The sequence below is a fragment of the Danaus plexippus genome, chromosome 31 (genome assembly GCF_018135715.1).
Source record: "Danaus plexippus chromosome 31, MEX_DaPlex, whole genome shotgun sequence".
In the NCBI taxonomy this organism is placed as follows: Eukaryota; Metazoa; Arthropoda; class Insecta; order Lepidoptera; family Nymphalidae; genus Danaus; species Danaus plexippus.
In genome coordinates, this window is record NC_083558.1 from 468,538 (window position 1) to 480,424 (window position 11,887).

Consider the following 11,887-nt stretch of genomic DNA (forward strand, 5'->3'; position numbering starts at 1 on the left):
TACATATATGTTAATGAGTTTTTATTAATAATTTTATTTTTAAACAAATTTAGAGAAAGTAAAAATTTTCATAGTATTTTTCTTTTATTATACACTCAAAGATATCTACTTATAACCTTCTATAATATATCTATCATTAATAACCAACAAAACAAATACATATTTGGCTCATAAGGTTAGTAGGTCACATCCCCGCGATCCGCTCCCGCTCCGCTTGTCACAATGAACGCGTCAATGAACCGTAGCCAGTATTAGCCCTTATACGATCAGTGTAAACAGACCGTATGGAGAAACCAGCCTGAAACAACGGTGAGTGACTTAAATAACATCACATATTAAACTTACAGGCTTAGAAAATGTACTGAGGTCGTTTAAAATAAAAAATGTACACACTATTCTAAGGATTTAAACAGTAATTTGTTTAAAAGTATGATTTGTGATATAATTAAAGTTTGTATGTAGTCTTGAATAGAAGTTAATGAATCTTCATATACATTATTTTTAAATATCTTTTTAATCTTTTGTTTTAATCAAATGTAACATCCTGTTATCAAAAATAAATTGCGTTTTAATGTCATAAACACTTATTCCAGTAGATTTTTGGGAATAAAGAAACGTTGTTAATTTATATAAGTTAATAATGATGGCTTGTGTTTACAACAGAAGACATGCATCAGAACGATACGGACGACGAAGAACCAAGAAGATCGTCTTCTAGAAGGAACTCCGGGCCGTTCTCGCGGAGAGGCAGCATTAAGAAGGAGACAGAAGGAAAGATTTCAGCTCCAGGGTCGAGGACGTCGACCCCTAAAAAGACAGCGAAGCTCTCAGGAACACAAAACCTTGAGTTACTGGTCACAGGAAAACAGTTGTTGAAGAAGTGAGTTGTTTCATAAGTTCGGAACATTAATATTAATTTATTTTCATGCTGTATAATCTTTACTTATTAAAAGAATTTTATCTTACAATAACTTATATCATCTCCCTGTCGGAACGTGAATTAACAGATAAATAAACATTTAATTATATATTCTAACCTTCCTCTAAATCTTAATATTTGAAACAAAAAAAAAAAAATAGAATAAAAAGTGATGTTGAATTTATTATTGATTTTTTTTTATCTAAACAATTTTTTAATCTTATCCAGAAGCGACAGAGCCAACTCTCTTCCCATAACCAACAGGCGGCAATCAACAGACTCACTAAAACGGAGACTTGTACCGAAGAGCTTTAAAACGTCTCTCTCCCAGAGTAGAGGAACTTCTATAGACGATGACATGTCTTTGGATCTATCGCAGGTGACGACAATATTAAAATTCATAGTAAATATATGAAAAACAAATAAATCCTAACATTAATTTCGGAAATAAATTATATTAGGTAATAAATGCACCTGATATTACTGTTGTTACTTCCTAACATAATTTTATTATTTCATTATAATTTTTATTTAATTCAAAGTAATTTCTTACGGTTTTTAATAAGTTTCGGTTTTTCAATAAACTAAATCTCTTTTAATTTTGACAGTTGACAGTCGGTAGTGCAACGATACATAGTTTGACAGTTGTTGTATTTACACCAAAAACTTTAAACAAGAATAACCTTAAATAAAGTATTCTTGTGAGTGAAACATTACAAAAAAAGTGCTAGAAAAGTGTAATTTATTCTTATAGTGCGTAAAATAAGCAACATGACTTCGCAAGCGTTAGCCACATTGACCGCGACGTACACAGACTCCGAAGGTGAGGAGGAAATGGAAGATGGAGATCCTACACCTGAGAAATCGGTCACTCATCACACACAGTCAGCTCCAACCAGTCCCAAGAACATCGACGACACCAAACAATCTGCTTCCGCACCAGTTTCTCCAAAACGAAGTTTGGTCTCGTACGTAGACGACACTATCGTATCCGATGACGAACAATTGTCTCCTAACGCGGAAACTCAGGACGATATGAGAAGATTATCGATGGAAACCGATACAGATGAAGCTGTCCCACGATCAGATCCCGACGATTCAGAGGATAGTGTCCTCATACCTCCGGAACCAACAGCCAAATGTCCCAAGGAATTACAAGACAAAATAACAAAATTTTACACAAGAATGGTCAACGAAGGTTACGACATGAACAAAATAATTCAGGATAAAAAGAATTTCCGAAATCCAAGCATATACGAGAAGTTGATACAATTCTGCGACATCAACGAGCTCGACACGAACTACCCACCAGAAATATATGATCCTCTAAAATGGGGCAAGGAATCCTACTACGATGAGCTCGCTAAAGTCCAAAAGCTAGAGATGGAGAAACGGGAAAAGGATCGCAAAGAGAAGTCCAAAATAGATTTCATCACCGGAGTGGCAAAGAAGTCGGACAGCGACGATGACAAGAAACGGAAGTCCAAGTGGGACCAAGCGGCGCCCAACGTAGCCAACAAACCCAGCATCAAACAACCGGGGCTCCTCCAGCAACCGCTGACGAGCAACGTCACCGGCACCAAGGGCACTGTGATATCAGCGTTCGGTTCCATTGCCAAGAAGCCAAAACTATGAGTTACAACACAGACGGACATGTTAGTGATGCAAAGAACGACAACAATATAAAGTGTACAATATTAGTTGCAGACATTTTAATACAGTTTTAGAAGTTGTTAAGACTGGTAGATAGTGTATGACAAAGTTAGACTAAATCATCCATATCATTATCAACGTGTGCTCCTCTCCAACTCTCCCACACTTATGTATATATTAAAACCGTTAAATAATTCTTGTAAAATAAATTATTTGCACGACACTATTCCGTTTGATTTTAGATATAACTAAATTTAATATCTTTCTATGTATTTGAAAGGTAAATAAATGTTAAGAATAGCGCCATCTAGTGGAAATTTGGAGAAACTTATTGAGGTTGTCAACTTTTTCGAGATGGCGCCATCTAGTAGAAATTTAAACAAACTTCAAAATTGCAGATATAACCGCTTCATTCACATAACGTTGTCCTTGAAATCTGTCCTGTACGACTTTTTAAATCCTCAATCATAGGTATCAGACTTTGAAGATTCATTATCGAAGTATGGCATCAAGAAGGTGCTCCCGGTCGCTACGTCGACTCCAAAGAAACCAGTCAAGAGTCATTCTTTACACAGCAGCATACAGAAGAAAGAAAAACAGAAACTCTCTAATAAAAGTGACAGCACGGTCACCTGTGACAGCTTCGTCAAAACAGACTCTACAAGCTCCTACAGGTAAGCTGATTGTGACGTGAAACTTCTTATGCGACCTCCAACAAGGTTGCGTTAACGTTTAACGTGGGGGGAGGGGATGTAGAAAGAGACAGATACATATAAATAAAATTACACCGTCTGTTTGTCACATTGTAACGATTGTGTTTGACTACATGCATGTGAATATACGGGACATATTAGCATTTTTTTTAATTGTTGGCTATCTGTCTGTTCGTTACGTCTAATCTCTGGAATAGCTGGACCGATTTTGACGGGACTCGTATTGGCAGGTAGGTAGTGTAATAAGAAGTGACTTAGACTACTTTCTATCCCGATCCCTAAATTAAGCGTTAACACGCGTGAGTGGGGGGGGGGGGCGCTACGCTTATATTTTTTTTTTTTTTTTGTAAGCAGGCAGAATCGCAGGTTTTAAATTAATTAAAAAAGTCACATTCGGTTAACTTCCTATAGTTATCATTTATTCAAAAGCACCAATAGTCTAGACAGAACTGAAAAGCTGAAAAGGGCATTAAATCATTATAAATATAATGTGAAGAGAGTCCTTCGATATTTCTGCAAATTTTTCATCCAAGATCAAAGAAAAGAAAGGGTTTTTTCCATTTTTCTCGAAAAATTTAAACTTGATAATAGTTCTCTCAAAAATTAAAGAGCATACAGTTCTCTGCAAAAACGGTCCAGACACTTGTTCTGTTACGACTCACCGTTTTTGAGGTTCTCGCTTTTGACAAAAACGTACTCACATGTCGGAGCAGCGCGCTCCGGACTATTATTAGGATCCATTTTGTTTATAGATAGCTTTAGAAATAATACCGCAGACTTCACAGTAACAGATTTGTATTCAAACAAGAGTTCGGCTTCCAATGTTTTCTCGCTTGGTGCCACCAAGAATGAAACCTCACTAACAATATTCGAGCTTTTAAAGACAGTGTCAGGTGATTTTTAATAATGTACAGAAGAGGGTAGCACGAAGTATTACAAACTCACTTAAAGTTCAAAAATAATATATATATTTTAAATATAATTCGGAATCCACAACCGCTCCCACACACAACCTGCAAGTCCTCGAACGTAAAACATAAATGATTTAAATAAGCTGTGTATTCTGTTACTTGTCCAACGTCTCCTAATGAACTTCCAACAAATGAATTTGATTACTGACAATAGTTTGTATTCCTTCTAAGGTTATTTCCAGAGTTTCGAGGTGTTGGCTCCCAGCAACACGCTGATAATGGCGATGTTCCCAGCATAGGAACCGCACTACTCCTGGTTCAATCCCTACTAATATTATAAGTGCGATAGTAACTCTGTCTTATTACGTTTTCACGCCTGTATCGCTGAACCGATTTGGATGAAATTTTGGTATAGAAATAGATGGGACCCTGGAAACGTTTTGTTCATTATGTTTTTTTACGCAGACGAAGACGGGGGTAACGAATCATAATGTTGAATCGTAAAAAAAGTCTATTTTGGTTGGACTATATATTGTAGTAAGGAAATATTTAAGATGCTATATAATTTAATATGGAAGTCTTTTGAGCATCACACCTCGTGTTGCAGACAGGCCGTGAGCACAGAGCTCGATTACTCTTCAATGTCTCCGAACTCCGCGGCATCATCGGACAGCGCGGGCGCCGTCCAGGGCACGTTGGTGTCTCCACATACCCACGATCTTCAAGACTCCAGGTAATTATAAGAACAGTATACAAACTAAACAAAGCCCAGGACCACGATCGAGTCCGTCACCTGAATCTACACCTAAATATAATTAATTATTTACGGTCTTTTTTGTCATTTTTATATCCAATGGATTTTGCTGTTCCGTTGAAAAATTTATTTGTCGATATTCATGTTTAAGGTATGGTGAATGTTTTTAAATATGTATATAACTGACCAAGCTCCTCTTCCTACCTAACCAAATTTGAAAAGAACCTGCTAGGGCTGCCTTCTAAGTACGTTGCAAGAATGAATTGATGCGAGTTCTGGACAGGCCCAAGTCTTTTAGTAGGTTGTAGAGAGATTTAGCCGTTATACCTCTCGCTCCCACTGTAACGTAGTATTTAATTAAAATAGGAAAGCAAATGAAACAATGAGCGGTTTAGATGACATATCAAAATTGTCTATTCTGTCAAGCTGATTACATAGACTATAGACTAACATTTTTATTTGGTTTATGGCTTAGGACAGATGCCTATAGATACTTTACATCTCCCTTTCTTTATAAACTAAACAAACTTAAAAACGTTTTCTTACATTTTAAAACTAACTTATTATTCTTTAATTAACATGAATGAACATAATAAATTTTATATGACAAAACAATGACTTACTATTATGTGAATAGTAAACTAACATTATTCATCTAATAATTAATGTTGCACAAGAAAATATAAAATGATTGTAAATTTACTGAGCACAGCTTTAATAAGTACTGATTTAAGTGTTATTAAAGATCAAGTCTATTTACTGGTTTTATTATTCTACCATATCTTGATGATCTAGGTGCTGTTGATGGTTGAGTGAGTGTTGACTCCAGCATGTGATTAGAACTACTTGGTGATGAACTTGTTGATGTCGGTTGAGACTCCAGGGCAGCAGGTGATTGTGGTGATGGAACCTGTTGTGTTGTTGGTTCTTCTGTATATTTAATATCAGGAACTACCACTCTGTTTCTGGTTATGTCTGCTTGAGTCTTGTGCAAATGACTGAAGTTTCTGCGTAGTATTTGTCCTTGATCAGTTTGGATGATAACGGATCTTGGTAAACCTTCAGGCCTTTCTAACACCCTTGCCCCCTCCCATTGACGGTGGGCAACTTTGTGTCTGACCTTCTCATTAATTTCAAAAGAATCTGGTTTTTTAGTGTGCCTATTACCATATTTGGCTTGTACTTCTCTTAGTCGTTTAAGCTCAGTGGTCACTCCTGTTATTATTTTTGGTTTTAAGTTGTTGTCGTTTATAGGTAATGGAGATCTGGTAATTCTGCTGTATAGACGTTGATTGGGTGAGCCTAAAATATCATTTCTTGGAGTATTTCTCCAGTTTAATAAAGCAAGTTGGACATCAGACTTGTCCATACTGCATTTTTTCAATATGTTCTTGACTACTTGAACTGCTTTTTCAGCAAGCCCATTGCCCTGAGGGTGATGTGGACTGGAGGTGACATGGTTAAATTTCCACTCTTTTTGAAAGGCCTTGAATTCTCTGGACATGTATTGTGGTCCATTGTCAGTTTGTAGCTCTTCTGGTACTCCATGCACGGCAAACCATTGTTTCAATTGTTCTATAACTTCATACGATGACTGACCTTTTAGCTGTCGAAAATCCACATATCCGGAGTAGCTGTCACAGATTACTATGTAAGTTTTACCTTTTAGTTCAAACAGATCAGATGCAACTATTTGCCATGGAAGTGTAGGAAATTTTTTAACTAGCACTATATCTTTTATGTTATCTCTTTGTGTTTGTTCACAGATGGAGCAGGTTTTGACTAGTTTTATAATGTCGTGGTACTGTCCTTTCCAATAGAAAAGTTGTCGTGCTCTTCTTAAACAGCTGTTTATACCTAGATGTCCTTGATGAATATTCTTTAGCATTTTGGGGATCTGTAATTTAGGTACCACAATTTTATTTCCTTTAAAAATTATACCGTTCAGATAGCTTAGTTCTTCTTTAAAATTAAAATAGTGTTGTAGTTCTGTAGGAAGGTCCCTGACTTTGTCTGGAAATCCTTGTATTATTGTCTTAAGTAGTAACTGTGAGTGTTGGTCTTCTTTTGTGGCTGTAATTAACTCTTGTTTAGCATTTACTGACATAGGTAGTATAACTGCAACTTTCAGATTTTCTTCTTGTTCATATTTTAGATTAGAGGCATCACAGTCTCGACTAAGGAAGTCTGCCAGTGGTATCTCTGTACCTTTTTTAAATATAACTTTTGGTGAGTATGGTGTAAGATTAAATAATATCCGTTGCAATCTTGCTGGAGCAGATTGTATGTTTTTCTTGAAGATAGACTCAAGTGGCTTATGGTCTGATTCTACTGTCAGTTCTTTGCCGTAAACATATTCGTGAAATTTCTTACATCCAAACAGTATAGCGAGTGCTTCCTTTTCGATCTGTGGATAGTTCTGTTCACATTTGGTCAACGCCCTTGCTCCGAATGCTATTGGTTGTCCTTCTTGGAGGAGTGCAGCACCAAGATTTTTTGAACTTGCGTCTACACTTAATGTTACAGGTTTATTTACATCATATAGTCTTAATACTGGAGGCCTCTGGAGAACTTGTTTTATTTTGTTCCATGTTTCTTCGTGATGAACTTCCCATATAAAGTTTGTATTTTTGTGTAGCAAGTCTCTTAGTGGATTTGTTAGGTCTGACATATTCGGGATGAATTTATTTAGGTATGTGATCATTCCTAGTAGTCTCTGTAGCTCCGTTTTATTTGTTGGCGTCTTCATTGCTTGTATGGCTTCAACTTTTTCTGGGTCTGCTTCTAGTCCATTAGCTGAAACAATGTGCCCCAGGAATTTAATTCTTTCTGATTCAAAAATGCACTTATTTTTATTTAGTTTGAACCCTGAATTCTTCAGTGTTTCTATAACTTTGCTAACAGTTTTCTTAAGTTCTTCTCTACTTTTTGCATAGATAAAGATGTCATCGATTGACACTCTTGCGTTTTTAAATTTACTGAGCAAATTTGTTAAAATTTCTTGGAATATTTCAGGAGCCGATGATACTCCGAAAGGAAGTCTCTTGAAAGAATATCTTCCCCATGGCGTAGCAAAAGTTAATATCTTTTGTGTTCTTTCAGAAAGTCTAATCTGCCAAAATCCTTTTGTACAATCTAACAATGCAAAGAATTTAGAACCTTTAATGTCTGCTGAAATTTCTTCTATAGTAGTAAGTGGAAAATGACGTCTAAGAATGTTTTTATTTACATCTGACGGATCAATACAGATTCTTATTTTACCTTTTTGTCTCACAATTACCATAGGACTCACGGCAGGGGTAGGCTCTGTTTCTGGTTTAATAACATCTAACTTAACCATTCTATCAAGTTCTTGCCTTACCTCGTCTCTTATAGCATGTGGAATTCTTCTTGACGGTCTAATTTCCAGTCTCGGGTTCTCAATAAGGTCAATATCATATTCAAAGTTTTTATAACATCCTAAGCCTTCGAAGATATCGTTTTTACATTCACTTTCCTTCAGTGTTTTCACTCGTGCAATAAGTTCTAATTTTTCACATGTATCAAGTCCTAGAATTGGTGTAACTTTTTCTTTAACTATCTTGAATATTATGTTTCTTTTTTCATTTTTTATTTTACATAGTAACTCTGCTTCACCTAGAACTGCCATTTTATCTTCTGTATAACTTATTAAATTTTTTGTTCGGCTTGGTTTCAGACTTGCCTTTAGTTTGTTCATCAAGTGTCTCGGTAACACATTGCATTGTGCTCCTGTGTCTAATTTGGCAGCAAATTTTATTTTACCAACTTGTATTGTTTCTGTCCAGTCTTTCTTATCTCCACCACTTACAGCTGATATATATATCTCGTCTTCTGAACAATCTGACATTTCTTCTACAGTGTTCACTTTATTTTTTAATTTAGGATTATAGTTCTTTGTGCGGCACATTTTGGCAAAGTGACCATTTTTGTTGCACTTGGTACAGGGTTTGTTAAATGCTGGACATTCTCTGCGTTTGTGATTTGAACCACACCTTTTGCAGTCAAAATTTTCATTTTCTTTGTTTTTGACACTTTTGTTTTTGACTACTAGTACTTTATCTGTTTTATTTTTGCTTTCAAACTCATCTAATTGTTTGGACGCTTGTTCACTAGTTTTACAGATATTAATAGCTTTGGTTAAGTCTAATTTATCCTCTGTCAACAATTTCTCTCTGACTTGATTGGATCGGATACCAAAAACTATTTTGTCCTTTAACATTTCGTCCAGTAAATTGTCAAATTCGCATTTGATTGCCTGAGTTTTTATTCGGGTTAAAAATTCGTTAAAATATTCATCTTCATTTTGTTCAATCTTAAAAAATATATATCTTTCGAATGATATATTTGTTTTTGGTGCAAAATACTCTTTGAACCTGTTTTTGATGGCGGCCAGGTTTTTTTTTTCTGTATCGCTCAGATTGAAACTATTGTATATTTCGATCGCTTCTGGGCCTATTACTGCCATAAATGTTGCTGCCTGGACATCGGCTGGCTTTTTATCTAGCTGAACAGCGATTGCATACCACTCAAACTGTTGTAACCAGTTTTTCCAACACGTTGATTTGTCCGAGTCAATTTGTAGGTTAGCCGGCGGCTTTATTCCAGATACTGCGTCGTTCGTAGCCATTTTACAACTTTCTCACGAATTTCTTCGTTTCCTTTTTTTAACACGTTTTTAAATAGTTCTGACACCATGTAACGTAGTATTTAATTAAAATAGGAAAGCAAATGAAACAATGAAAGGTTTAGATGACATATCAAAATTGTCTATTCTGTCAAGCTGATTACATAGACTATAGACTAACATTTTTATTTGGTTTATGGCTTAGGACAGATGCCTATAGATACTTTACACCCACTTCTACCGCGTATAAATCCACGACGAACCTATTTCGAGTGAGTTCGTTTGTGAGCTCGTAATATTTGTTGACCTTGATGGTATGGACTCAGAGGATGTTGGTTTCCCAAGGAACCGTAAGCTCTATCATCACAACGCGCTTTAAGATTCGCGAATACATAAATATGTCTGGTCTGGAGGCCGACGCACAAATATCCTCGGGGATTTTGTATTGTTGTTCACACGTATCCATCATTATAGTCCAAAATATTTGCATATATTTTTGCATTTATTGGCTAATTTATTTCTCTTTTTTCTCTCTTCCGTCTGAAAACGGCAAAGGTATTATGTTCGAGGTACAGTTTCAGACTTGACTCATAATGTTCAGCGTTACGTCCAGTATGTCTTACAAAATCTCTGAAGCCAGTATTCATAGTTTTCAAATACAAGTTGATACTTAAATGTCGCCATTACAAAAACACACTGGTTCAGTATTATGATTAAATATAATCAGTCATAGAAATGATTCTATATTATAATAAGTAGGGCAGAGATGGCGCCACTTGCAACACACCATACAGCCAAGTAAAACATTTTCTTATCACCCAGCACGGGTATCAGTACTTTCCGCGAGGACAACTCCGGTGAGTGGGGTCAGTTCTGGGCGAACTACAACAACTCGCTGGCGAGCGTGCCCAGCAGATACTACGACCAATGTCCAACGCCGTACAGGACTGAGGACATCGACCTTGCGGATTTAGGTACATTATTATTTATAAACAATGAAAATATACTATCACACATTACATAGACTAAAAAAAATTATACGTAATAATGAGCTAAAAAAACTTATTTAATTCTTATCTATCTTATTTCTTATTATTCACAGTTCTTTTAGTTGTTTTAGATTTTTAAAAAATAATATCATTTTTATTAGAATTCTCAACAGAGGGTTCAAGGAAACGTTCACCAGAAAACATTAAAACAATCAACAATATCATAAGAAACGAAGGATTACACCTAACACCGAGAGAAACACAGAACATCATTAAATGCGCCCACATCCTTGGGAATGTCCTCACTAAAGCGATCGAAAGACAATCAAAAGAGTATGAATACAGCCAAGAGAAAATACAAGAGCTGTACGTTGAAAAACCGATGCCTGAAACTGAGATAAAAAAAAAGAATCTGACATTAGATCTGAAAGAGACAGTCTTACCTCTGGAGGTTAAAGAGGAAAAGAGATGGGAGAGCGTCCCGACACAAACTGACATCTCGCTGCCGAATACGAAAAGCGCGCCGAAAATATTTGAAAGCATTTTAAGACAATTATCAAGGAGTTCAATAGACGAAGCCGAAAAGACGATAATAGAATGCCAAGAAGAGAAGACAGAGGAGAATGAGAGTAAGGAGACGAAATAGAGATACAGTGATGTGAGGTAGCACAAACTTTTCAATTATAAGTCTTTGTCGAGTCAAATCAACTTCCTTCCTTTACTTTAAAATCCAGTCTCGGTGTTGTATACCCAAGTCCCGCACGTTCATTGTCTCTAGTTAATGTATTTTAATTAATAAATCTTAATGTTCTGATTTGGTTGTGTTATTTAATTTTATAATTCGATCCAGGTATAACTTTAAAATATTGTCATTTTTAGCGTTTTCACACAAAAAAAAAAGATAATAATTTAAAACAATGTATAAAAGCAAGAAATTTTCAAATTGAATACTCTCTAGATTAAATTCTTTAATCAGATTTTAATTTAATTCTGTTGAAGTGATATTTTATGTTATGATTTACATGATTGGAATTTCTCGAATAAGATTTGAGTAACCTTACTCTATTGTGTAGTGACAAACTTGTGCTAAGCATAAAAGTAGTTAGCTGATGAAAAACTATTCCCGAGGATTTGGTTGGTATTTCGAGCTCGTTTAAGAGAAAAACATATATATTTTTTATTTTATAAAAAATAATCTTTCATTAATAAACATTTATTTTTAACATATAATTATTCATATACAACCTTTTTGTAGTCGAGGCCGTTTCTTGCTGACCTTCGCCTCGCATTCGTTGACACAAAA

General features: G+C 35.6%; 2 protein-coding genes across 2 annotated transcripts; both read left to right on the forward strand.

The window, feature by feature from the left end:
* The first annotated feature begins 175 nt into the window (after nucleotides 1-175).
* LOC116778558 (dentin sialophosphoprotein-like) lies at nucleotides 176-11,459 on the forward strand. The gene is made up of 7 exons (XM_061525759.1): nucleotides 176-309; nucleotides 664-880; nucleotides 1,148-1,298; nucleotides 3,044-3,246; nucleotides 4,804-4,929; nucleotides 10,418-10,569; nucleotides 10,746-11,459. Exons 2-7 carry the CDS (start codon nucleotides 669-671, stop codon nucleotides 11,228-11,230), a joined length of 1,329 nt encoding a protein of 442 aa, XP_061381743.1. The 5' UTR covers nucleotides 176-309; nucleotides 664-668; the 3' UTR covers nucleotides 11,231-11,459.
* On the forward strand, nucleotides 1,536-2,795 carry LOC116778559 (SAP30-binding protein). The gene has a single exon (XM_032672596.2). The coding sequence runs from the start codon at nucleotides 1,691-1,693 to the stop codon at nucleotides 2,552-2,554; it is 864 nt and encodes a 287-aa protein (XP_032528487.1). The 5' UTR covers nucleotides 1,536-1,690; the 3' UTR covers nucleotides 2,555-2,795.
* Nucleotides 11,460-11,887: the final 428 nt, after the last annotated feature.

What these genes read in the sequence shown, in the direction of transcription:
- LOC116778558 (XM_061525759.1), top strand. Translation starts at nt 669, where the DNA reads ATGCATCAGAACGATACGGACGACGAAGAACCAAGAAGATCGTCTTCT. An exon ending in GGAAAACAGTTGTTGAAGAA is followed by an intron (nt 881 to 1,147) that starts GTGAGTTGTTTC and finishes AATCTTATCCAG; the next exon opens with AAGCGACAGAGCCAACTCTC. An exon ending in CACGATCTTCAAGACTCCAG is followed by an intron (nt 4,930 to 10,417) that starts GTAATTATAAGA and finishes CTTATCACCCAG; the next exon opens with CACGGGTATCAGTACTTTCC.
- LOC116778559 (XM_032672596.2), top strand. Translation starts at nt 1,691, where the DNA reads ATGACTTCGCAAGCGTTAGCCACATTGACCGCGACGTACACAGACTCC.